This window comes from Microcebus murinus, chromosome 10 (genome assembly GCF_040939455.1).
Source record: "Microcebus murinus isolate Inina chromosome 10, M.murinus_Inina_mat1.0, whole genome shotgun sequence".
Lineage (NCBI taxonomy): Eukaryota > Metazoa > Chordata > Mammalia > Primates > Cheirogaleidae > Microcebus > Microcebus murinus.
The window spans coordinates 19,789,825-19,816,944 of record NC_134113.1 but is presented as its reverse complement, the minus strand read 5'-3'; the positions used below and the strand labels follow the sequence as shown (position 1 = coordinate 19,816,944).

At 37.3% G+C, this 27,120-nt stretch overlaps 2 protein-coding genes across 4 annotated transcripts in view; one reads left to right on the top strand and one right to left on the bottom strand.

The window, feature by feature from the left end:
* Positions 1–27,120, top strand: part of UTP20 (UTP20 small subunit processome component) — a 94,226-nt gene that overhangs the window by 64,793 nt on the left and 2,313 nt on the right. Inside the window, exons 37-60 of the mRNA XM_020287898.2 lie at positions 56–196; positions 635–772; positions 2,852–2,991; positions 3,924–4,006; positions 7,363–7,649; positions 9,026–9,165; positions 9,393–9,549; positions 10,550–10,648; positions 12,056–12,223; positions 13,587–13,753; positions 14,433–14,574; positions 15,488–15,604; positions 16,890–17,060; positions 17,295–17,426; positions 18,079–18,189; positions 19,646–19,725; positions 20,165–20,234; positions 20,364–20,546; positions 21,229–21,360; positions 21,839–21,971; positions 24,288–24,475; positions 25,239–25,310; positions 26,284–26,583; positions 26,825–26,951. Coding sequence (XP_020143487.2) covers positions 56–196; positions 635–772; positions 2,852–2,991; positions 3,924–4,006; positions 7,363–7,649; positions 9,026–9,165; positions 9,393–9,549; positions 10,550–10,648; positions 12,056–12,223; positions 13,587–13,753; positions 14,433–14,574; positions 15,488–15,604; positions 16,890–17,060; positions 17,295–17,426; positions 18,079–18,189; positions 19,646–19,725; positions 20,165–20,234; positions 20,364–20,546; positions 21,229–21,360; positions 21,839–21,971; positions 24,288–24,475; positions 25,239–25,310; positions 26,284–26,583; positions 26,825–26,951 — 3,478 coding nt within the window. The remainder of the gene's footprint in view (positions 1–55; positions 197–634; positions 773–2,851; positions 2,992–3,923; positions 4,007–7,362; positions 7,650–9,025; positions 9,166–9,392; positions 9,550–10,549; positions 10,649–12,055; positions 12,224–13,586; positions 13,754–14,432; positions 14,575–15,487; positions 15,605–16,889; positions 17,061–17,294; positions 17,427–18,078; positions 18,190–19,645; positions 19,726–20,164; positions 20,235–20,363; positions 20,547–21,228; positions 21,361–21,838; positions 21,972–24,287; positions 24,476–25,238; positions 25,311–26,283; positions 26,584–26,824; positions 26,952–27,120) is intronic.
* The window catches only part of ARL1 (ARF like GTPase 1), a 31,945-nt gene continuing 18,430 nt past the window's right edge, over positions 13,606–27,120 (bottom strand). Inside the window, exons 8-9 of one of the 3 annotated variants that reach the window (XR_012921395.1) lie at positions 23,075–23,163; positions 13,618–13,733 (exon numbers count right to left, since the gene is read on the bottom strand). The gene's annotated coding sequence lies outside the window, so the exon portion shown is untranslated. Of the gene's footprint in view, positions 13,734–23,074; positions 23,164–27,120 lie in introns of all 3 variants that reach the window. The other 2 variants (XM_076007079.1, XR_012921396.1) reach the window with 2 other exon arrangements.

Sequence of the window (27,120 nt, the reverse complement as noted above, 5' to 3'; positions counted from 1 at the left end):
GGAAGGAAATTCTTTTAAAAAAAAAATGTTTATTTTCTCCACTTGATGTTTGCAGAGTATTCAACAGGATTATACCACAATACTTTCCTGTTTAATTCAAACCTTTCCAAATCAACTGGAATTTAAAGACTTGGTACAGCTGACTCATTACCATGATCCGGAAATGGACTTCTTTGAAAACATGAAGCATATTCAGGTAGATAACAATTCTGCTTTTTCCTGCATACAAAATAGGCATCTTGAACAATTCAGCCTCATTTGGAAAGACATGTTTTAACTGTCCCAAAAGGTTTAAACTTCTCATTTTGGTCTTCATGATCATCGGTCAGATTTGCATATAAAATGATCATTTCCTGGAGTCTGATTCTTTGGTAGTATCACAAACCACAGTTAATAATAGTGTCACCTTTCTCTGCCTTTTCCTAAGACGTTTAAATGCTTTGGGTCCACTGTTAAACAAATTCTAGGGATTATGTCTCTGGAAGCAAATCAAGGCACAGGTGTTTACTCATATGACACATGGACTATGTTTCACTCCTTTAATCTTTTCATGGAAAAAGAATATGATACTGAAATGGAGCTGGTGGTGGGTGAGATTATTCAGTAACTAATTCATATTTTATCTAATTCATAGATCCACAGAAGAGCAAGAGCCTTGAAGAAACTGTCAAAACAACTAATGGAAGGCAAAGTTGTTCTGTCTTCTAAATCTCTTCAGAATTACATCATGCCTTATGCCATGACTCCAATTTTTGATGAGAAAATGCTCAAGGTAGGGCCTTAGATCTAGAATCCAATAAACTTGTACCCATACCATGACATACTTTGCCAAAATGTAGATGGAGTTGGGTGACATCCATATTGATGTTGTCACCATAATTAGAAACTTAAAATAGTTCTAAAGCCCCTGCAACTGTGCCTGGCACAAATCTATACTGAATATAGATTCTAGATTGACAGGTTGGTTTTTGCTTTTTTTTCCTTTCAGTTCTTTAAAGATGCTGCTTTGCTATCTTTTGCCTCATGTTGTTTCCAATGAGAAGTCATCCCTAACTTTGTTCCCCTGAATATAATATATGTATATATATTTTTTTACTGCTTTTAAAAATTTCTCTTTGTTTATAATGTGCCTTAGTGTAGTTTCCTTCATGATTCTTGTGCTTGGGGTTCATTGAGCATCTTGGATCTGTAGATGTGTAGTTTTTATTAAACTTGGAAATTTTTGGACATTATTTCTTTAAATATATTTTTGGATCCCCTTCTTGCCTTTGGAAACTCCAGTGTATTTTAGTAGGCTACTCAAAGTTGTCCCATAACTCACTGAGGCTTTTGTATTGTTTAATTTTGTTTTGTTTTTTAGTAATTTTTTCTGGGTTTTACTTTGTTTCATTTTCTATTGCTATGTGTTCAGATTTACTGATCTTTTCTCCTGCAATGTCTGATCTGCTATTAATTTCATCCAGTGTCTCTTCCCTCTCAGAATTGTCTTGGGTCTCTAGAAGTTCGATTTAGGCCTTTTTTATATCTTCCATGTCTCTTTAACATGCTCATGCTTTCTTCTCTCTTCCTTTTTTTAAAAATATTAATGTTTTAATTTCCTGTGACTATATTAAAATTTTATAACTCATTGTCAAAGGCTGCTATAAAACTTATACAGCAAGAAACCAAATGGAATACAACCATATAAGTAACATATATTGAGTTTGAGGGGATTTTTTGATCAAAAATAAGTCCAGATTATAAATAGTGCTCTCCCTGCTTGATATGGCTGTATCAGTTGTTTTAATGTCTTTGTCTACTAACTCTGTCATCTATGTCATATCTGGGTCTGTTTTATTGGTTGATTTTTTTTCTTCTCATTAGAGAGATTTTTCTGCTTCTTTGTGTGCCTGATAATTTTTTGTTAGCTTCCAGACACTATGGATTTTACCTTATTGAGTGCTGGGTATATACATACACCTTGACGTATTCTTGAGAATTATTCTCATGTGCAGTTAGATGACTTGTGAATAGACTGGTCCTTTTGAGGCTTACTTTTAAGCTTTCTTAGGCAGGAGCAGCCTTTAATCTAAGGCCCTACGACTGAGGCACTACCTTTCTGAGTTCCCCAGTACCGAATGCCAGATGTACCATGAGGTTTTTCACTTTAGCTGATAGAAACGTGAACTAGTCTCATCCTTATCTGGTCTTTGATGATTGTTTTGTTGATTCCTTTTTGGTGGTTCTTTCCCCGTCTCTTTCTTACTCATGTATATACCGATCAGTGCTCAGCTGAAGACTCAAGGGACTGCCCTCTGTGTAGCTTTCCCCGTGTAGCTCTCTCCTCTCTGATACTCTGCCCTGTGCTCTCCAGCTGCCATAACCTCAACTCTGTCTCCTTAACTCAGAGAGACCACTGGGCTCTCTTTGGGCTTCCCTTCCATTGCTGCATCCTAACAATTCTCTACACACAGTAAATTGGGGTAATTATAAGGCTCATTTCATTTGTTTCCTTTCTCTCAAAGATCACTATCCTGCACTATTTGATATCCAAAGTCTGAAAACTGTTATTTATTTTGCCTGCTTTTCTAGTTTAAGGTATAAAGGTAAATCCAATCCCTGTTCTCTGTCATGGCCTGAAAGAGATGTCTCTGAGGCAGTGTACTTTTGCATGCTAAGTAATACAATATTTTAGTTTTTGACATTTGTCAACTTTTGTGCATTGAATTTGCTTCATTCATTGTATATAATCCTAAACCAATCAAGAAGGTCTGAGTGGAAAAGAGTCCAAAATATGTTAATATACCAAGTTAGCCATGTATTTTATTAGCAAGTATTTGTCCTGGCATTGATGCTCTTTATTATTTTGCAGCATGAAAATATAACCATTGCCGCCACAGAGGTTATTGGAGCCATTTGCAAACATCTCTCTTGGTCAGCATATATATATTACTTGAAACATTTCATTCATGTCTTACAGACAGGACAGATCAATCAAAAATTGGGTGTCAGGTATGGTCAATTTTTGTGGGTTTTTTGTTTTTATTTTTAAACCATTTTAAGTGTTTCTTATTTTGTTTTTAAAATGTAATTTTTAAAATATTTACTGAATGAGTCTTTCAGTAATTTTATTTACTTTTATCTTTTACTAATGAGGTTATGCTAATGTTTATTAACACACTGACTGCCACACTAGAGTAAAAATTTTTCCCTGGGGCTACATTGTTTTATTATGAAAATAGAATAAAAGCTTCAAAAACAAAACAATCCTTTCTAATTTAATGAAAAATGTGTTATTTTTTATTGTTTTCTATGCGTGAGTTATATGCAACTTGAAAAATAGGTCACATGGCTCAAGATAAAGAGACATATGATCTGGGAGGCCAAGGCAGGCAGATTGCTCGAGGTCAGGAGTCAAACCAGCCTGAGCAAGAGGGAGACCCTGTCTCTACTATAAATAGAAACAAATTAATTGGCCAACTAATATATATAGAAAAAATTAGCCGGGCATGGTGGCTCATGCCTGTAGTCCCAGCTACTCGGGAGGCTGAGGCAGTAGGATTGCTTGAGCCCAGGAGTTTGAGGTTGCTGTGAGCTAGGCTGATGCCATGGCACTCACTCTAGCCTGGGCAACAAAATGAGACTCTGTCTCAAAAAAAAAACACAAAAAAGAGACATATGAGTTACATATGCTTCACAAGGCTCTGGAGTCAAAACTAGCATGAGTTAAATACAACTCACATGGCAGTTAATGTGTTCAAGTCAAAAATACTGATAAAAATAATTTTAATATTTATTAGACTTTAAATTTCCTCTCCTTTCTTTATTTCTTTTTTATACCAACAAGAATGAACCTGGAAAACTTCTTTTCCTTTTAATAGTCAAATGATCAAAGAATATTGATAATCAAATGAACATTTCTGTGTACCTTTTTTTTTAAACAGTTTGCTAGTGATTGTGTTAGAAGCATTTCACTTTGACCATAAAACTCTTGAAGAACAAATGGGAAAAATGCAGAATGAAGAAAGTAAGTTTTTAAAAGTTTCTTAAACTAGATTTTCTTTTTATTCTGGCATAATTTATGATAGTGAATTAAAGATGACAAAATTCAACTTATTCCTCTTTTCTGCTCTTATAGCAGTGACTAGTTAATGAGTCGGAAAGAAGCTAAAATGAGTAAGTATTGTTGTAAAATCTACTTAACTATAGAGAAGGCCATTCTAAATTGTATTAGTGGAAAAAATATGAGCCGTAGATTATTTACATAGAAATCCAATTTTATTGTCTTTTGTGGAAAGAGCATTAGCAATGAATGCAAAGAAAATTTAATAAAAGAAATAATAAAAATTAGAGCAGCAATTAATGAAATATAAACTGGATATAATAGAAAAGATCAACAGAGCTAAAAATAAAGATTTGAACAGATTGCAAACTGGCAAATGCCTGACAAGACTGATCCATAAAAATATTAATAGAAGGCATAATAAATAAGATTAGAAATTAAAAAGTGTCACAATTAAATGACAAAGGTAAAATAATATGATCTTTGCATTTATAAATCTGAATATGTGTAAATTCTTAGAAAATATAATATAAAAATTGACATTAGAAGATAATAAAAAGTCCTAATGAATCTCTAACCATTAAAGAAATTGAATCTGCAATTAAACATCTCCTGATGAAAACACCAGGCTCAGAATGTTTTATAGGCAAGTTTTACAAAACATTTAAGGAGTGGATGATTTCAACCTTATACCAGCTATTTCAAATGATTGGAAAAGAGGAAGCACCCACTAACTCATAAAACTATTATAACTGCATACCAAAAACTGATAGACGCTGTGAGGGAAATATTCTAACTAGTCTCATTCATTAATATAAATATAAAAAATCTTAAGCCAAATATTTGCTAATCAAATCCCACAATCAATAAAAGCATTTAAAAACATGCCTGTGTTTTGGTTTATTCCAGGAATGTAAGGTTGGTTGAATATTGGATAATTAGTTAATGGAATTTCACACATTAGCATATAAAAAACATAAGATCATCTAGGTAGATGCAGTGTCCATCTATCTATAGATTTAGTGTCTATTGATGATGAAGAATGAATATCTAACAAAAGAATAGACAAATTTTCTTAACCTGTTAAATGATGTCTTTAAAAAACCTAATACAACATCATACTCAGTGGTAGAGGATTAAAAGCCTTTGCTTTAAAATCAGAATAAGATGAAAATACCCGCTACTGCTACTTAATAGCGAACATTAAACTAGAGGTTCTAGTCAGCACAGAAAAATAAGGAAAGATTGAACACTCAATAGGCCTATTTATCCTATTTATTTTATCTAAAGGTGCAGAAATATCGTAGCCTTCAGTTTGCACTATTTTCTTTAGTCAGTTGAATCTACATTTTGCAACTTTCCATAAACATAAATGTTTAAAAATACTTAATTTCCTTAACTATTTCTTCTAAGGTAATATAGTTAAAGTACTTATTCTAAACTGGCTCAAATTATCAGAGTTTAGGGGTGTCCAAATTCATATGGCATGATATATTCAAAAAGATAACTGAAATCTGGGTTTGCTGTCTGTCCCAAGTAATCTATGTGTTCTACCTGAGTGTTGCTCTCTTACATGCTATTTTATTGATCCTGTGCTATTGATATATCTCCATTTAATAGCTGTCTAAAGTCACTTGTGAAAACAATTGCCTTGTGATATTTCACAATATTCAGATTTTATTTTTACTTCTACTAAATTATTTTGTCCCTGAGAAAGATTGCACTGGGATATCTTATTAATGCTTTCAGGGGGCTACATATTTTTGTTCTTTTAGAGACAACTTTTTTTTAACATCTTATATGAGACATAGTTGTAATTCTGCCCAGTCAGGGTGTCAGATAAGCAGTCTTACCAGCATAGGCTGATTGTTAGTTTCTGAAGCACTAGGAACTCAATGGGGATAATTCTCTCCCTTGGATTAGATGTATCTCATCTATGGAATTACGTACTGTAGGCATTGCTGATCTTGGGTTTCAGGTAGCTGTGAGGAATAGTGGTAGCTTCCAGGGAGGTGTTGGACAAAAAAAAAAAATCTTCTACCTCAAAACTTATCAACTTACCACTGTATGGGCTCCTGCCCCTTAAAACATCTCTTTTCCCTTCATTTTCCTCCATAGTTAACCCCTTCTGTACCATTCATATCACATATTGGCGAAGCAGCATGAAAGAGCATCCATCACATCATGATGCAACAAGAGCCCAACCTACTAGTTACTGCTAGTTACCAGCAGTCCCCTAAATTAACTCGAGTCAGAGCTGGACCAACCCAGGGTGGAGCATTGTCCTTTAGGATGAGGATAAAGGAGCATCACCGAATTGCTGTTCTATATGATGTTGAATTAAGAGTTTTTATTTTCTAATTCTTGATTCTGCACATGAGTAAAAAATGGTCAAAAATGAGATGGTGACTCAAAGAGGATAGTGGTCTTTTTAAGGAAAGGGAAAATTCATTGACAACGAGAAAAATGAAGTTTGAAACATTTATTGAGCGCCCACTATAGGCTGAGCTTTTGTAGACCTTATCTCATTTGTCCTCATAAAGAACATTACAGGACTTCAGTGTTGGCTACCTCCTATTTTTGATGTGAGAAACTGAGGTTCAGAGACAAAGTAACCTTCCCAAAGCCAGTAAATGAAATAAAGACTAATAGCTACCATTTTTTGAAAGTCAGTGAAGTGTCAGACACATAGTTTAGGTAATTATAAACCATATCTCATTTAGTCCTCACAGTAGCCTTCCTTGCAAGGTAGGTGTATCTCCATTTCACCTGTGAAGAAGCCAGAGCCCACTCGGGTCGAGTGAATCGACCATGGTTACATGGTTTGTTAGCTGAGTCTAGTCTGGACTTGCCCCACAATACTGTGCTGCCTGATTTTCTTTAATAAGCTGAATCCTAGAATAAGCGACATTTTTGCATAAGAACTGTTGGCTGCCATGATGATTTTCATGCCCATGAATGCAGGTTTTTGCTTCTGGAAACCTCTAGCCACAGTACTTTGGAAGCTTTCTTTGGTTAAGACCTGCCTGCCCCCAGCCACCCTATGCGTTCCCACATTACCCTGCGCTTACCATTCCACATTCTTTCATATTAAATAATTGGCAGTTTATTTGTCTTTGTCTCTCATTAGGCCCTACACTGTGAGAAATTAGAAACCATAGCCCTCTCATTTACTGCTGTTTCCTCAGCCTTTACCTTGCCTGCCCGCAGTTGGTGATTAGCTATTTTCTATTGAAAGTTGGATTTTGGCGGGAAAGACTATTTACCACAACTGTGTTGTTTCCTTGTTTGATGCGACTTTTACTGTTTATTAAACACAGATACAGTTGAAGTGGCTGAATTACCAGAGCATGAAGCCATGGAATTAGAGTACACAAGTGAGGAAGAGAAGGAAAATACATGTAAGAGTTTGTCAGACAATGAAGAACTGGGAAACCCTGATCCAGCCAATTCTGAAGGGACATCAGCCAAGGAATCCGAGTGTGTCACACAGTCAGTCTCTTTCCTGCCTCGGAATAAGGAAGAATTGGAGAGGACAATTAAAAATATCCAAGGGACCATAACTGGGGATATTCTGCCTAGGCTGCATAAATGCCTTGCATCCACGGTAATAATTCTGTTTGGGGCCCAGCAGATCTGTGTGAACTTGGGTGTTGGTGGGGACCTGTCAGACTGTGGCTCTTAACTATTTGACTTCAGCGTTTGGACTTCCTTTTATCACAATTCACCTCCCTTCTCTTATCTCGTCATCTTTAGGCTCATCTGCTATAGCTAGGCAGTAATTCTCCTTTTTATCATTTTGACATGGTAGATATATACTTTTCTGTCTCCCAAGTAGATGGTAAAAGACTCCTGTGTCCAAAAAAGGTTATTAAAAATTAGAGTATGTTTCTCTTTTCTACTTCTTGGCTACTTCGTTACTCTTCACAATTTATCTTTCCCTGGTAATAGGGAAAACATTTAGCAGTGCATTCTCATGAAGTCAAAGCCTTTCCTTTCCTTCTCAGTGTAAAACATGGGCCAGCAAACTATGGCCCATTGTCTACATTTAGCCTGTAGCCTATTTTTTGTAAATACAGTTTTATCAGAACACATTTGTACCCATTGATTTTCATAGCATCTAATTCTGCTTTTTCATTACAACAGTAGAGTTGAGTACTTTCAATAGAGATCATAAAGCCAAAAATACTATCTGACCCTTTACAGAAAAAAGTTGTTAACTCCTGGCATAAAAATAGTGACTTGGTCATTTTGTATATTTGTAAATAAACCTTCTTTATTTGAGGCACTTCATTTATTATATACCAACAGTGTCACTCAAACACTTGGAAGTCCCAGTTGACACATATTTTAACTCACATCAGTGAAAAGTTGGCTTTATGTTTTTCTGGTGACTCCTTTGAAAAATATAACATTCTTATTTCTGTTACTTTTATAATTTTTAGAGGTTTATGCTCAAATTACACTATTAAGTTTTGTTTTTAAAGACACCAAACTCAGGCCAGGCACGGTGGCTCACGCCTATAATCCTAGCACTCTGGGAGGCCGAGGCGGGCAATTGCTCTAGGTCAAGAGTTCGAAACCAGCCTGAGCGAGACCCTGTCTCTACTAAAAAAAATAGAAAGAAATTAATTGACCAACTAAAAATATATATACAAAAAAAATTAGCCAGGCATGGTGGCATATGCCTGAAGTCCCAGCTACTTGGAAGGCTGAGGCAGTAGGATTGCTTGAGCCCAGGAGGTTAAGGTTGCTGTGAGCCAGGCTGACGCCACGGCACTCACTCTAGCCTGGGCAACAAAGTGAGACTCTGTCTCAAAAAATAAATAAATAAATAAATAAAAATAAAGACACCAAACTCAGAAATGGGCTTAAGATCTACAAAAAGAGCCTTGTCTTTCAAATGCAAGTTTGGAGTGCCGGTAGGTCCTGGATCCATTTATTTTCATTTCGGTTTAAGTTTAAAATAAATTTTTCTTACAGACTAAAAGGGAAGAAGAACACAAGTTGATCAAGTCAAAGGTTGTGAATGATGAGGAAGTGGTTCGAGTTCCTTTAGCTTTTGCTATGGTTAAACTAATGCAGTCCCTTCCACCAGAAGTTATGGAGGCTAATCTGCCAAGGTATGTTGTGTGACAAATTAGAAAAGTTCAGTGAAACTCAAAAGTTGGTTCTTTTCTTCCTGGCTTTTAAATATCTTTTGTCAGGAAGAGAAGCATTGTCACAATTTGCTGTGGCTTAGAATCGTAACTGGGAAATTTGAGTTATGGGTAATTAAGATACAAAAGGATACTTATATGCTTATTTGATTGTTATTTGATTAATCATTTTTCAACTTCTCATTTTCTAGTATTTTGCTGAAAGTGTGTGTTCTCCTCAAGAACAGAGCACAAGAAATTAGAGACATTGCACGCAGCACTCTTGCAAAAATAATAGAGGATTTGGGTGTGCACTTCTTACAATATGTTTTAAAAGAATTACAGACTACACTTGTCCGTGGATACCAGGTAAATTGCCTCATGTGCTTTATATTCAAGTTGGGTTGGAGTTCAAATATTTGTAGCTTAAACACTATAAGTCACTTCAGGAGCCCCCCATCGACAAAAAAGGATTTTTAAAAATTATGTAAAGCTCACAGCAAACATTTTAAATACAGATGCTTCTCCACTTACGATGGGGTCATGTCCCGATAAACCCATCATAAAGTCAAAAAATTGTTAACTGACATTGTAAGTCAGGGCCATCTATATATAAAAATAAAGATCACAGGAGGTACATAAGAAACTATACTATACTATAGATCCAATCTGGATTGAAAAATGTGTTTTCTTAGCCTATGATTATTGGCTGATATTTACCATGATAATTTTATGGCACTAGAAGCAGCATAAAGCATGCAAAAAGCTTGAAGGGCAGCACAACATAGCGATGCAGAACTGCGCTCTGGTTTATAATCCTGACTCTACCACTTCCTGCCCATCACTTCTCTGTGCCTCAGTGTCCTCCCCTGACAAATGCTGATAATACAGCACCTACACCGTACATTGGGTGGGTGAGGCGTCACTAATTTAATACATGTAAGGTATTAATACAGTAAGCTCTCAGTAAATGTGAACTGGGTTGCTATTGGGGGCAAAAACTTACTTGTTTCCTTCGTAATACTTTATGTACCAGGTCTGATTATATTCAGCATTGGCAAGTTCCTTAAAGCACTGGTTAGTTTCTTAAAAGTTCAAGACTCTAGTGCCTTTCTTCATAAATCACTGGCCTGGTTTAGTCACAATAAACCCTAAGCATGGTAATGTGTTTCTGAACATCTTTTGTACAGAGTTATCATTTGGTCAAAGAATTTAGGTAATGATAGAAGTATGTGTCATTTATCAGAGCTTCTCCTGGCAATACCAGACATGTGAACTGAGTGCTCTCCTTGCAGTACTTCCTAGATCTTACATTTTTCTAGTGTGGTGCTCCTAACCATTCATATTCATACTGTGCATCTCATTTTAGGTCCACGTGCTGACTTTCACTGTTTACATGTTGCTGCAAGGCCTCACCAACAAGCTGCAAGTTGGGGATTTGGACTCTTGTTTAGATCTAATGATTGAGGTAAGCTTTATAGAGAGGAATTTCAAATTTTTTTTAAGTGGGCAAAGGATACAAAAAAATCAGTTCACAAAATAAGAAATAATAATAGGGTACAAAAATGAAAATAATGTATTGTGTCATCTTTTAGATTAGCTAAGACCCAAGTGAGATGGGCACCTCTTGTCATTGCCAGTGGGTCATAAATTGGTCTAATCTTTCTGGAAAGAAAGTTGACATTGTATACCAAAAGTTTTTGAAATGAGCAAAAATTTTCAATCATTCTTGGATTCAATCCAAGAATCTATTTTAAATGAATAAAAGTGTAAGGCCGGGCACGGTGGCTCACACCTGTAATCCTAGCACTCTGGGAGGCCGACGAGGGCGGATTGCTCGAGGTCAGGAGTTCGAAACCAGCCTGAGCAAGAGCAAGACCCCGTCTCTACCATAAATAGAAAGAAATTAATTGGCCAACTAATATATATATATATAGAAAAAATTAGCTGGGCATGGTGGCACATGCCTGTTGTCCCAGCTACTAGGGAGGCTGAGGCAGTAGGATTGCTTAAGCCCAGGAGTTTGAGGTTGCTGTGAGCTAGGCTGAAGTCACGGCACTCACTCTAGCCTGGACAACAAAGCAAGACTCTGTCTCAAAAAAAAAAAAAAAAAGTGTATTTACCAGAGCTTTATTTATAATAGTGAAAAATAAATAATAACTTTTAAAATTAGATAATGTACTAATTTGAGAGCTAGGGTTAGGAAGAGAATAAATTCGTCACACAACCTTTTGTTCAATTATTTAAAAATATTGGCCAGGCGCAGTGGCTCATGCCTATAATCCTAGCACTCTGGGAGGCTGAGGCGGGTGGATCGCTCAAGGTCAGGAGTTCGAAACCAGCCTGAGCAAGAACGAGACCCCTCTCTACTAAAAAAATAGAAAGAAATTAATTGGCCGACTAAAAATATATAGTAAAAAAAAGAAATTAAAAAATTAAAATTAAAAATAAAAATATTGACACTAACATTTCGAATCTCAATTTAAATATTTACATTAATTTCATTAATTCAGTTGCAAATAGCATGAGAATTTCTTGAAGGGAAATTAAGCTACTCTTTGGTGATATCAAAAAAGACATACCTGTCTGTATAGTTATATCATTTTATATACACATCTGTGAATGTTTTTTCTTTGTTTCCCATTAGTATCAGCCTTCATGTGTTTCTGTATGCATGTGTTTTCCCTAGTGATTGGTCCCTAAATTGTAGTGAAAGAAAGTGAATTCTAAAAAAAATTCCTACCATCTACTTTCAGTCCAATCCAATTTGTTTTCCTTTAATTCGGACACACCAGTGCCTTTTTCCAAAGACGGTTTATGTTGGCATATCTTGCTGAGATCACATGATTTGCCATTTGTTTTTTTTCTTTCAAAGATTTTTAACCATGAGTTGTTTGGTGCTGTTGCTGAAGAGAAGGAAGTAAAGCAGATTCTCTCCAAAGTCATGGAGGCACGAAGAAGCAAGAGTTATGATTCTTACGAAATCCTGGGCAAGTTTGTAGGAAAAGAGCAGGTTGTAAAACTTATCCTTCCTTTAAAAGAGGTAAGGGCTTGGCTATGATACAGGAGTTCCCAATGTTGTAATATCTTAAGTTCCTAAAAGGAGTCTTGCAGGGCAAACCATAATACTGCACGTGATCACCCACCATTTATTTTGGTGCCACAGGGTCACTAAAGCGCAGCCCTGAGTGCTGTAATCCAAGAGTCACAGTCCCTGATGTAAACTCTGATATGAAAAAGGAAAGGCAGCTGGAATGAATGCAGGTGAATTTTACAGCTAGGTCAGGTCAGCAGCTAAGAATAAAGAAATCCAGAACACACAAACTGCACAGTGGCAACCTCTGGGGTTGAGATTGTGGGGAACTTTTACTTTATATGTGCATCTACATTTGAAATTTTATTAAGAATTTTTAATTAGAAAAAACAAACATATTAGCAAGACTTTGGAATCATATTGCCACTCCCATATTGAAGAGAACTGGTATTTATTGATCATATATTATGTTATAACCACTGCTATGCTATCTTTTCTAATCTATACAACCAGCCTGTGAAATTGATGGTACTTATATTTTACAGATAAGAAAATGCAGGCTTGGGAAGGTAGAAAGGGACATGGTAAAAGAATAAAGTCAGGATTTAGTTCCAGATCTTTCTGATCCAAAGTTCACATTCTTTCCACAGGTTCATTCTGCCTCTTAGAGAGCAGGGACTATAATTTACCCACCTTCATATTGAAGTATTTCTAGACTGCACCTAGTTTTATCTGAGCCTGATCTAAGAATGTGAGATATGTTTTGAGGATGAGAAAGTGTCAGCAGAGCACATATGCTGTGATGTGTATTATACACCCCCCAGAGTAATGAAAGTTATGAATACTATGTTTTATGCGAAATACTAGCTATGAAGTGCTGAGTGCTTTGCCAAAGTGGATGATCCTGGGTTCCCAATAAGTCAACTAGTATCAAACCTTGAGGCTTGGCCATGGCAGCACTTCATTCATGTGGTTTCCTATGAGTAGTGACTATTCATTATGTGGATTTTGTGTGTGAGAGTGTGTGTGTTTGCCTATAATTGCCCCCTTTAATGCATCTGGAAGGTTGGCATTAACTTGGACTTGTCCCATCCCATCTCTGGCAGTGTGCCCTGAGCCCTCACCTGCAGCAAGCTGGGAGGGAGTGGAAGAAATCCACAAACAGACTGCCCAGTGGTTTTCTCTGGGGTCGAAGTTACCTGTAACTTTTACTTTATATGTTTTACCTGTTTGAAATTTTAAGAATTTTTTTTAATTAGGAAAAAAAATCAGAAAGCAAATAGTATATAAAAGAAAAATATCGTTATCTTTGAAAACTGTATCAAAATGCAGTTCTGTGTTATCTCAGCATGACATTTATGTTTGCCTTTAGATCTTACAGAATACCACCAGTTTAAAACTGGCCCGGAAAGTGCATGAAACCTTACGCCGAATCATAGCAGGATTAATCGTAAATCAGGAAATGACAGCAGAATCCATTCTTTTGCTCAGTTATGGTTTGGTCAGTGAAAATCTTCCCCTGTTAACAGAGAAAGAAAAGTAAGTTTGAAAATAATAAATAAATAAACTATCCTTTAGGTGCTTATTTCTGATAAGCCATTTAGTGGTTGTTTTCATAATTTGCTTCAGTTTTAAAAAATTGTATGTTCATCTGATTTATAAAATAGTACTACTTTGCGATATGATACATTTCAACATGAGGTTGTTTTTCTTACGAATGAGGTAGCTGTGACAGCAGCCAATTATTTTGGCCTTCTCTGCTACCATTTTGTTTTAAATATTTATTGAATCAAAGCTAGGGATAGCATTTAAATATATACCTCTTATTCCGATTAAACAGAGATTTAGACCTTCAAAGATTTTTAAATACCTTATATGTTAGTAAACTTCTTTTGGATTTTGCTTCTGCGTTCTAAGAGAGACTCATTAGCATTTGTTTTCAGAAGTCAAACAGGGTGTGTCCTTTTGCTGCTTTTCATCTTAGTTTAAATGTATATTATCAATGTGACCTCTATTTCTGAGGGTTGTCCTAATAACTGTGATCAACATCCTAATAATCTCTTCTATGTCTTAGGGTTAAGAGAGAGAAAACCCAGAGCAAATGGCACATTATTTAGAGTGGGCTCTCATCAACCTTAGAGGGCCACAGAAACTTTTTGGAATGCAACTGACTGCTCTTTCCCTTGTTTTTCCCATTTTCATTCCATGTGATTGACAGAAATCCAGTAGCCCCTGCACCAGATCCACGTCTACCACCCCAGAGCTGCCTTCTGCTCCCCCCAACTCCAGTCCGAGGAGGGCCAAAAGCTGTTGTGAGCAGGAAAACCAATATGCACATATTTATTGAGTCTGGGCTTCGGGTAAGAATTAACCTTAAAATGAGACTCACTACCTTCATGGAGTCCGTACCTTTTAATCCGCTGTTGAATTTCCAATACTGCTCACTTCCACTGGAAATGCCTTACTGTAAATAAACTCTCTAGATATTTTTAAAGGTGCATTGGTCTATTTACTGTGTATCTCTTCCTATACTTATTTTGATGATATAACTGTCCCAGAATTAATGATTCTGACCTAGTATTTATTAGGGTTTTGCTGTTGCTTTGAGCAACAGTAAACTACTGAGCACCTCTGAACTACTTTGAATTTTTTTAAAAGATGCCAAGCTTTTAAAAACACAAATCTGAACAGTTTATTTTCCTTTTTAAAACCCTTCATTGTCTCCGATTTTTCCTAGGAGAGAGTCTAGTCTTCATTTGAGCTGCAAGGTCTTAGCCTCATGACATACCACTCCAACACTCATTCCAGCCACGCTGGTGTCCTTTCAGGTCTATCAAGTCACCACAACCTTTCCTACCCTGGGACCTCACCACCCACTCTTCCCTCTACCCAGATCCCTGCAAAACTCTCAAAGCAACCTGCATTTGTACTTAATCATTTCCTTAGAATCTGTCTTCGTGGCTACGATCTATCAGGACAGGGATCATGTCTGTCTTAGTCACTGCTATGTCCAACTTACTGAATCAGTGCCTGGGATCACAGTAGACACTGTGTAACCATTTGGTAAATGGACTTAGCATCTCAGCTGCTCAGTGGGCTCCCACCTTCTTGACTTACTGAGACTCTCCCAAGCAGTTTCTCATTTCTTAAAGAACTTTATCATTTTAAATAGAAGTATCTTACTATTTCTTGTTTGTCTCAAAATCATTTTGCATTGACCCACCTCATCTGGTCTTATAGGCAACTCATGTTTTAAATTTTTAAATCTTTTAGCTGCTGCATCTGAGTCTGAAGACGTCCAAGATTAAGTCTTCAAGTGACCATGTGCTGGAAATGTTGGATCCGTTCGTGTCTCTCCTCATAGACTGCCTGCGTTCTAAGGACGTGAAGGTGAGTGTTGGTTTGCAGTCTATTGGAGCATCCGTGTCTGCACAAGAGCTGTGTGTGCAGAATACCTGGAATTTGTGCCTACACTCATGCTTTCTGACAGGATTGAGTTTTTAAAGAGATTTATGACATGAATCACCACTATTCCCTACGTTAAATTGCTTCCCAGTTTAATAATCCCATATGTTTGGATAGCCCTTAACAGTTTTAAAAGCTTTCCTAGGTACATTAATTATTTAATTTGATTCTCACAACAACTTCATGAGGTTGAATGGTGGTGTCCCCATGCCTCTCATCACCATCATCATCATCGTCACTATTGCCATTGTCACTACTGCCACTTCATGTTATGAATCCTAAAGATATCTCTCTTTCAACAACCCCTGAGGCATATATTCTTAATGTTTCTGTTTTATAGTTGAAAAAACTAAAGCTAGGGCCTAGTCACAGATCTAGGCTATCAGACTCCAAAGCTACAAATCTCTCACTTTCTCATATCGCCAGCTTTACAGATGAAGGTGTTGAGAGGTTAAGTAACGTATCTAGAGTCAAACAGGTAGTCAGCTGCAGAGCTGGGATGTAAGCCCAGGTCTTTCTGACTCCCAGGCTCTTTCTTCTCTGTCTTCATCTAATCTAGCCCAGTGAGGGCCCATAGCAGCCAGAGCAGTGCAGGTTATAGTAGGCAGAGCTTGACTAGCTGATGCAGGTGCTCTCTAAGGTTAGGCCTCAGAGGTTCAGGGATTCTCTGTGTGATCACTTGATCCCAGCACGCTTTTTCCATATCCTTTGCATAGCACTTAACTATGGTAAGTGGGAGTTAATTGTTCACATGTTTAATTTCTGAGCCAACTATCTGCTTAAATGCAGAGATGGTGTCCTTTTTTCTTTGTGTTTATCATACCCAGTAGAGTGCCTTGTATACCTAATATAAGCTTAGTAAGAATGGATCACACTGATGTGCCATTCTAGAAAATAGAAAATTCATTTAAGATGTATTTTCAAAAAAGAAAAGAAATCCTAAAAGTGGTCAACCTATCCAAATCATTAACCCACATGTAGGGTAGCGATATGGTATGTAAACAGCTTTTCTTATTTCTTTGTGATCTACCTTCACTTGCTGTGGATAAGCAGTAAGTTCTACAACAGGGCATATCTTCTTACACTTTGGGCACAGTTCCTCCAGAGTGAGCTGGGCACAGCGTCTATTTTTTCAGCTCAATTATTTATAAAGTCTGCACAGCCTGGGTTTGGTCACTTCACAGTTGATTGTTTTGTTTTGTTTTTTCAGGTGATCACAGGTGCCTTACAATGCCTGATCTGGGTCTTAAGGTTCCCTCTGCCTTCCATAGAAACACGAGCAGAAAAGCTGACGAAACACCTTTTCCTTTTGCTGAAGGAGTATGCAAAACTCGGGGCTGCCCGGGGCCAGAACTTCCACTTAGTGGTAAATTGTTTCAAGGTGAGATGCCTTCACTTACACTTAGGGAAAGCCAGAACCAGGGTTAACATCAAAGATAGTTTCCCCATTGCCTTTTGTGATCTTGGTCCACATTTTTTTAGAATAATTTGCTGAGGCTATAAGGTTAGCATCCTGTGTTGACGACACCTGTGTGTTATATTAAGTCCTTACTGTTTCAGTGGATGCTGACTTGTGGGATCTGCTGGCTTCTGACTTCACTATTGTACCTTGCAGTGTGTGACCATACTTGTCAAGAAAGTGAGGTCCTACCAGATAACTGAAAAACAGCTCCAAGTTCTACTGGCATATGCTGAGGAGGACATTTATGATACTTCAAGACAAGCCACGGCATTTGGTCTTCTGAAGGTAGAGTGTCACCAAAATGTTGGCTTTTACAGTTTATGAGCCTCACATCAGAAATTTAGGATAATGTTACAAACAAATACAAAACATTATGTTAGAAACATAACGTTTTGACTAGTTGTAGACTCCTAAAATTAAGTAATTTATAAAAATTGTGAATGATTCCATTTTAACCATTTTTAAGATTATGTTCTTGGCCTGGCACGGTGGCTTGCACCTGTAATCCTAGCACTCTGTGAGGCCGAGGTGAGAAGATCACTTAAGGTCAGGAGTTTGAAACCAGCCTGAGCAAGAGCAAGACCCTGTCTCTACTAAAATTAGAAAGAAATTGGCCAAACTACTAAAAATAGAAAAAAACAGCCAGGCATGGTGGCACGTGCCTGTACTCCCAGCTACTCAGGAGGCTGAGGCAGGAGGATTACTTGAGCCCAGGAGTTTGAGGTTGCTGTGAGCTAGGCTAATGCCACGGCACTCTAGCCCAGGCAACAGAGTGAGACTGTGTCTCAAAAAAAAAAAAAAGATTATGTTCTTTTTCTCTTGAAGATACTTTCATCGTGTTTCAAAGCTGCCAGCAACTACATTGGCATCAAGTCTACTTATGTCCATTTGCAGTAAAACACATGAAATGGAAACGTCTTTTCTTTTTCTATTTCAGGCTATTTTATCAAGAAAGTTGTTGGTCCCAGAAATTGATGATGTCATGCGGAAAGTATCGAAGTTGGCAATTTCTGCTCAAAGTGAACCTGCCAGAGTCCAGTGCCGACAGGTTTGTAGAGACAGCTTATTCTCATAGCAAAGGTTGGGCCCTGCCATATTTGTAGAGAGATGTCAACATTGGCTGAATTCCGAAGACTACTTTGTGTTATATTGTTGCTTTATTCTGAGATTCAGACATCCTAGTATCTAGTGTAGGAGATCAAGGCAGACTTTGCTGAGTATGGACAGGTAAGCCAAAATTTGAAGGAAGAACGAGGATTAGCATTCCAGCTGAAGGGGCAGTAAAGATCTCAGGAAGGGAAGCCTTGAGGTGGGTAAGAACTTAGTCTGGTTAGGAGCAAAATGCAGGTGAGTGGGCTGGGGGTGGGGAACCAGGTCAGGCAGGACCCTGTGGTCTTGCTAGAGATTTGGGGCTTGTAGGAATATTGAGGAGCTATATATCCTTAGGCAGAGGAGTGATATGATCAGATTTTTGTTTATACATTTGTCCATCCCAAATATGAGCACATATTGTGCCCAAGAGGTGGTAAAATCTCACTTGGAAATATGGACTTGGGGTTGCAGGTGAGTTTGGGCTGCTGAGGTGGTCAGGGTAGAAGGGAAGAAGCATGTCCTTGGAAAAATGTGCTTGGCTACTGTTAGGAAAAAGGAGGACCAGCTGCTATTAAGCACTAGCTGTGTGCCTAGCACTTACATACATGACCTGCATTTAGAACTACCCTTCAAAAGAAACAGCATCCTCATTTTATGTCTAGGGAAAAAGTAGACCTTAGAAGTTAATGATGTCCCTTAGTTGTCACAGTTTATTAATAAAGGAGGCTGAACACTATAGTGTTTTGAAAGTATAGTCTTTGGACACAGACTAGATGTGACAATTTATTAATTAATAAGAGACTGAACACTATAGTGTTTTGAGAGTGTAGCCTATGGACACAAACTAGGCATGAAATTGTGGTATAGTGACATGAGCAGTGTTCTTATTCTCTCTGGGCCAACTTCATTCTCTTCAGCTGTAAAATGGGATACTACTTTCTGGAACGATGAGATTTAACTGAGAAACACTTAACACAGTGCTTGGCACATAGAAGATTTTTAATGTGTTAGTTATTATTAGCAATATTATCACCATAGTGTTACTCCTGTATTCAAGAGAAAATACAGGGTCGAGCCACCATCCACACTCAGTCTAGCAAACCACATACTTATCAGCAAGATCAGCAACTTGCAAGCAAGCTTAGATTTGGAGTCTTAAACAACCATGCAAGTGGGGGGCCAGGAGTTGACTCAGTCAGACACAAAGGGCAGGACCTGGATAAATGAGTGGGAGAAAGGAAAACTACTAAGTTGTTGTTGACTTAGTAGGCAGACTTAGCGGGAGTCCATTGGAAGGCCTGTTTGATTGCCCTTCTGAAAGATTTTTAAAACCTACCAGGGTGTCCCAGAAAGCAGCTTAGGAAACCTACAGACAGGATCCAAATAGTCATCTGTGTGACTTTTGTTCCTAGGTTTTTCTGAAATACATTCTTGACTATCCCCTGGGTGACAAATTGAGACCAAACTTGGAATTCCTGCTTGCTCAACTGAAGTAAGTTTAAACCATTAACTATACGGGGACAGGGGAGTAGTTTCTTCTTTCCCTTTAATATGGCAGCTGGCTTGAAAGGGGCAAAGCCTAAACATAGTGGCACATTCATTGAGGATGCTATTACATGACTCATTGACTTGATTGTCAAACATCGTGCACGGCTTCATTTAGCAATTCCCTAAGTTGCTTTTCAATCTAGTCTGACCATTGATTATCTTAAGAGTCCACACTTAGGAGAATGTTGAAAATCTAACAAAATTACATTTAAAACTGTGCAGTAGCCTAATTGGATATATATACAAACATTAGCATTGGGGAAATGGTGTATTTTCTGTTTTTTAGAAACAGACTGATACTTTGATACAATACTTTAAACTTTTTAAGTAATTATTGGTAAATTTAAAAGATACTAACAAATCTGCTAATGTCCTTGCCCTAGTTATGAACATGAGACCGGGAGAGAATCCACCTTGGAAATGATCGCCTATCTCTTTGACACATTCCCTCAGGTACTGTGATCCCAAAGATAGGCTCTTCAGTTTTTCTCCATGAGCCCTGGAAACCCTCAGTCCTCCGTTGCTAGAGCATCTGTAGGAATTCCATCCCGAGTGTGCTCACAGATGCCTCCTTTCTTTCAGGGACTACTTCATGAGAATTGTGGAATGTTCTTTATTCCTCTTTGTCTAATGTTGGTGAATGATGACTCTGCCACATGCAAAAAGATGGCCTCCATGACCATCAAATCCTTACTCTGTAAAATCAGCGTCGAGAAAAAAGACTGGCTGTTTGATATGGTTACCACCTGGTTTGGAGCAAGAAAGGTTAGCATTGCTTTTAGTCATAGTTCAGTGACAAGCCTTAGCTTTTGGTGTTCATACTTCAAATAAGAATGTATGTTATACATTGTTGAATTAGTTTTTCCCAAATAGCTTTATTTTTATCTGATTATGCAAATAATATATTCCTATTTTTTTCTACCCACACATTAAGGTAGAAAAATAATATATTTTTAAAGTTTTAGAAAGCATAAGAAATTATAAAAAGTAACATAAAACCCAACTGTATTCCTACTACTTTATTAATGTTAGCAACGTACTCCACTACGTGAACATATAATTTACTTAAGCAGCCTCTTTTAATGCATACCTTTGTTTCCAGTTTTGCTTATTCAGTTTCTGGAATGTAATGTAATTTTTATCATTTTGTCCACTTGCTGATTCTGTGACCACCATCACTGGCCCATCTTTGTGGAATATAAACATGAGTCTGTTGTTAATGCTTAACTTGTTTCATACCCACATAATTTGGGGATGAGGATGAGACTTCTTTCCATTTTGTATATTGGCTATCAAAGCTCCATATTTTATTGATTTCTGGCATCAGAAAGAAATATTTTTTATTGTTTCTGATGTTGAGGACAAAATAAGGCCCACCTTCATTTTATAATTTTGAAAGTGGCCTCCCAACTCCTGTTGACATCGTCTTGTGGTTTATTTTTGGTAGCGCTTAAATAGACAACTCGCTGCCTTGATCTGTGGCTTGTTTGTGGAAAGTGAAGGAGTTGATTTTGGAAGAAGGCTTGAAACTGTCCTTCCTGTGGTCGAAAAGGAAATTGATCCAGAAAACTTCAAAGATGTAAGTAATTTGCTGGGGAATAAAGCTTTTGCTAACTTTTCTAGTTTTGCTTGAGGTAGAATAGCTAATAGATTAAATATTAACAATTATTTGTGTTTGAAAACCTTTATCAATAAAAGCAAAAATTCAATGCAGTTAGAGCTTCTTTTAAAAATGAGAGTTAAAGTAAGTTATCTTCCATAGTATATGAAGATTGAAGTTTCTCAACTGGGGCAATTTTGCCCTCCATGGGACACTTGGCAAACTCTGGAGACATTGTCCATTGTACAGCTGGAAGGTAGGGGGTGCTACTGGCATCTGGTGGGTAGAGAGGCCAGGAATGCTGCTAAGTGTCCTGCAGTGCACATGGCCGCCCCACAGCACAGGATGTCAGGAGTGCTGAAGTTGAGAGACTCTGGTGCAGATTTACATGCTGGAGTAAAAATGTCCATCCAATAATTTCAAATTGTTGTTTTAATTAACTTATATCCATTTTTAGATCACAGAAGAGGCTGAAGAAAAAGCTGCAGATCGGCTTCTATTTAATTTTCTTACACTGATAACGAAACTCATCAAGGAATGTAATATTATTCAGTTTACCAGGCCCTCTGAGACTTTGAGTAAAATCTGGAGTAAGTATTTCCTTTTTATTTAAATTTAAAAACAAACACATTTGTTGTGATGGAATTACTGAAAATTGTTTTGGGAAATTAGAATATGAATACTTTCAGAAAGTATATAATTAATGTCAGGGGAAAAGTCCATGAAAAAAATTTTTTTAAGGCCCTATCAGATTGATTACAGTGAAAATTTTCTTTCTGAAAAAAATATATTTATGACTTCATAAGTAAAAAGTATTCACTATGGAGCAATAAAAGAAAGGGGAAAATTCCCGAAGTCCTGCTTGCTACTTAATCATAATTTGATATGTATTTCTCTTTTGTTCCTTTTTTTAAAATTTTCCCTTCAGCTTTATTAAACTATACTTGACGAGTAAAAATTGTATATATTTTCAGTGTACAGCATGTTGTTTTGGTATCTATATATACATGGTCTGTATTTCCATCCAGTCTTTCTTTTTATTAAATAAGCAAAGGATTTTTTGAGGTGTTGCTTGGTTCCATATAAACTTTTATATCCCGTTTATATCTAAATAAGGATATCATTATATTATAGCACACTTAGTAGATATCCTTTTAAATAGCTATATGATAATCTCTTGTTTAAATATGCCGTAATTTATTAAACTATTTCACTTCTATGGGACACTTGTTGTACAGTCATTGCTTAGCAATGTGGTTACGTTCTGAGAAATGAAATGATTTCGTCAAACATTATAGAGTGTACTTACAAACTTAGATGGTGTAACCTACTATTCACCTAGGCAATATGGTATATAGCCTATTGCTGGTAGGCCACAAACCTATATAGCATGTTAGCGTACTGCATACTGGAGGTACTTTTAAGGTAATTTGTGTATCTAAACATAGAAAAAGTATAGTAAAAATATGATACATATTGTAATCTTTTTTTATGAGTAGTGTTAAACTGTGTTATAATCTTAGGGGGACCACTGTCATATATGTAGTTTGTGGTTGACTGAAATGTCATTTAATGCATAACTGTATATCACTCTCTAAATAAAAAATAAGACCCCAGAATTTTTAATTTAACATGCTCAATTTTGCCTAGTCAGTGGAAAATAGACATTGGAATGAATGCTTAAAATACTCACCTGGTTTAGGAGCCAGAAGTCATGATTTTGTGAGAAGTAAGGTTACTGTATGACCTACTCTGGTTTGGCTCCAGTAAGACATGGCCAGACTGTTACAAAGGTTCATAGAGAACAAAAGTAAAAACATGTTCATGAAATACAGCAGCAGAGACTAAAACTGAGGTATGACACGGTTCATCTATCCTATTCCCAGACACCCACATTGTAAGATTTTTTAACTGTGCTTTCCAAGTGTGGTTTATGAGGAATAGCATATAGCCTAACACTGAAGAATTAGGAGATTGGGGGTCAGATCAAGCTGGGGCCCAGGCCTGGCTCTGCCAGTTATCACTTGGCACATCACTCAGCCTCTCTGAAACACTCATTTCTTCATCTGTACGATGAAAATGACAATTCCAACCTCACAGAATTGTTGTGAGGTCTAAATGAGATATATGTAACATGCTTATCCTGTTCCTGGCACATAGAAAGCCTTCAATAAATGATAGCTTTCCAGGCAGCTACTTAGAACCACCAGTTTCACTAATCATTGGAAAAAAACTTGTATTTATTTACATTACTCACTTTATAAAATGTAAATGTTAATGCCACTTTATCTCCCTTGAATCTGAAACTAGCTCTCAGAGAATGAGTCTGTTTTTAGGCTTGTTCATACCCCTTCAGTGTCATTTCCCAAGCTAGGAGTTGGTTTTCTAGTTGTTCAGTGTCTCCACCTCACTTCTCCCTAGCTCCTCGTGAGCTTCTGGGAAACAGGGACTATTTTGTTCATCTTTTTTTAAGAAACCGATACATAAAATTGTACATATTTATGGGGTACATGTGATATTTTGATACATGGATACAATATGCAATGACCAAATCAGGGTAATTAGGATATCCATCACCTCAAACATTCATCATCTATGTTGGGAACATTTCAAATCTTCTAGCTATTTTGTAATATATAGTACAGTATTGTTAACTATAGTCAGCCTACTGTGCTATCAAACACTAGAACTTATTCCTTCTATCAACTGTGTTTTTATACCCATCAATCAACCTGTCTTCATTCCCCAGCCATCTAGATTCCCAACCTCTGGTATATTTTGTTCATCTTCAGTTCCCTATTCCAAGAATATAATAGATGCTCAATAAATGTGTAAATTACTCATATTTGTCGCCAAAGAAACAAGGAAGCTCTGAGATATCTGAGAATACCTTTTGGTTCCCTCAGGTCATGTGCACTCTCACCTGAGACACCCGCACAACTGGGTGTGGCTCACAGCAGCCCAGATTTTTGGATTGCTCTTTGCCTCTTGCCAGCCAGAGGAGCTCATTCAAAAATGGAATACCAAAAAGACTAAAAAGAAACTCTCAGAACCTATAGCAATCAGGTTCCTAACAAGTGATCTTGACCAAAAGGTAAGGTTTCTCTAAAACCTTTTCCTTCCTTTGTGACCTGTGTGAGATGTTCGTTCTGGTTCGTGTAACTATCTTGGGGCTGGCTCTTGGAAGAAACTCTTCCTACAACTCGTTTCCCATATGAATCAAGAGGAGTGTTAGTAACTGGAGAAGGGGTCACCCTCAAAACCAAGGTTTTTCAAAGATAATTTTTAGACCACTAGTCTAGTCAGACTTTTAATGTGCTTATTTATCATTGCCAATCTTCCATTATGTGTATGAGTTCTTCGTCAACATTGGCAAATGTGATTAATACTGTGTGTCCTGCCTCCTTCACAACCTTGTTGATGACTAAATGAGATCATGTTCATGAACGTGTTAGGTAGAGACCACGATATATCTGTCTCTGATTTCCTAGGCCTAGCACAATGCCTGGCTCATAGTGGGAACTCCGTAAATACTGAATGAATGAAGTTTGGAAGAGGAAGAAAAAAAATACTAGAATGTGGCAAAGTGCTCCACTAATATTCTAGGGGATTATTACTTGTATCTCCCCAGAGTATGAAAGTGTCCCATTTCTTTGGGCTGAAATGCTTAGGGTAGGGAGAAGGGAACAATTACATGATTTCTAGCTATGAACCTTTTCTCTGTAGATCTATACAGGTGGCCATTCAGGGCAAAATCTTGTGTATCAGTTGTATTATGGTTAGTTATTAGGTTTAGTTTTTAAAACAACCAGAAATGTCCTGTGTTGTGTCTGCCAATGTCTATTTTCTTTTCACAGATGAAAAGTATCTCTCTAGCCTCTTGCCATCAATTGCATTCCAAATTCTTGGATCAGTCTCTAGGAGAACAGGTAAAAATTATAGTTCTCCCAGTTTCATAGAAGGGATTGACAGTCAACCAATAGTCTAGGAATAGGCATACATTTGTTGTTTTGAATCTATTTTAGTGGTTGAGGAATTAGATGAAATGTAGACATATTATTAAATACATGTGCAATTATACACATATGTCTGGTCAACTCTGGGGTTTATGTTTGGATTACTCTTTGCTCCATTTAGAATTCCCAATAAAGGCAGGACACAGTGGCTCACACCTATAATCCCAGCACTTTGGGAGGCTGAGGTGGGAGGATTCCCTGAGCCTAGGAATTTGAGGCCAGACTGGGCAACACAGTAAGACCCCATCTCTACAAAAATTTTTTTAATTAGCTGAGGTGGTGGCATACCCCTACAGTCCCAGCTATTTAGGAGGCTGAGTTGGGGGGATAATGTTAGACCCAGAGTTCAAGGCAGCAGTGAGCTATGATCACACCACAACGCTCCATCCGGGGCAACAGAGACCCTGTCTCTTGAAAAAAAAATAAAATATAAATGGTGGCCAGGCACAGTGACTCACACGTATAATCCTAGCACTCTGGTAGGCCGAGGCAGGAGGATCACTTGAGCCCAGGAATTGGAGGATACAGTGAGCTATGGCTGTACCACTGCACTCCAGCCTGGGCAACAGAATGAGACCTTGTCTCTAAAAATATAGAAATAAATTTTTTAAAAATGTAAATGGAGGGTCCAGAATGAAATCGTTTACTTATTTTGTGTGACTTTAAAGGGATCAAACTTACATGGAAATGGGTTTAAACACACAATAAGAAGGAATTTTATAATTGTCAAAAAATGGAGCTGTCATGAATTTAACAGTGTAACACACCCAGTTGTTTGTTTTATTTGCTAGTGGTAGAATACCTATTTTAGCCTATGCTCTAACAAGCCTTATTTGTTTCAAAATAAAAGTTCAATTTCTCTCCCTTACCCTTTCTTTTTTTAAAGATTGTTAAGAATTTGTTGTTTGTGGCCAAAGTCTTGTATTTACTGGAACCTGATTCTGAGGATAAGCAAGGTGAGATAAAAGAAGACATGGAAAAACAAGAAGCTTTAGGAGATGGTGTGGCCAGAGAAGCAATAGAAGAATCTGAGACCTGTGCAGATGAAAAGTCAGAGTTTGAAAGAGAAGAGAAGGAAGAGGCGAGGGAAGAACACAGCAAACCAGCCACGCTGCTGTGGTTGATCCAAAAGTTGTCCCGGATAGCAAAACTAGAGGCTGCTTATTCGCCTAGAAACCCCTTAAAGGTATGATGAATGCACAGAATGACTGCAAGAATTTATATTTTTAAAAAAGTATTTTAATAGTATTAGTGATCTTCCCAAGTCCCTAGAAATTTTACCTTTTGAACCCTAAACTGCAGTAATAAAGTCTGTCCCAAAATAGACTGAGCCCTGTTTTCTAAATTAATGCTGTATGTGTTTGTATGAATTGTATGAATGAGTGCTAAGAGAAACATTTCAAATGAAAATTGATCTGTACTTTCAGAGAACATGCATATTTAAGTTTCTTGGCGCTGTAGCGATGGACCTTGGGATAGACAAGGTAAAGCCGTATCTGCCAGTGATCATAGCCCCTTTGTTCCGAGAACTGAACAGCACCTATGCAGAGCAAGGTAACCCTGCTGCCTCTGTTCTCCTGAATATTTCCTTCCTTTCTTTCCTCCCTCCCTGCCAGAGTTCGTTTTAAAAAAGAAAACTTGTGAGGTATCAAGATAATTACTAGCCATCAAATAGGCATGTTTATATTTGATTGTCCTCTTCTGTTTGCTTTCTCCTAAGAGT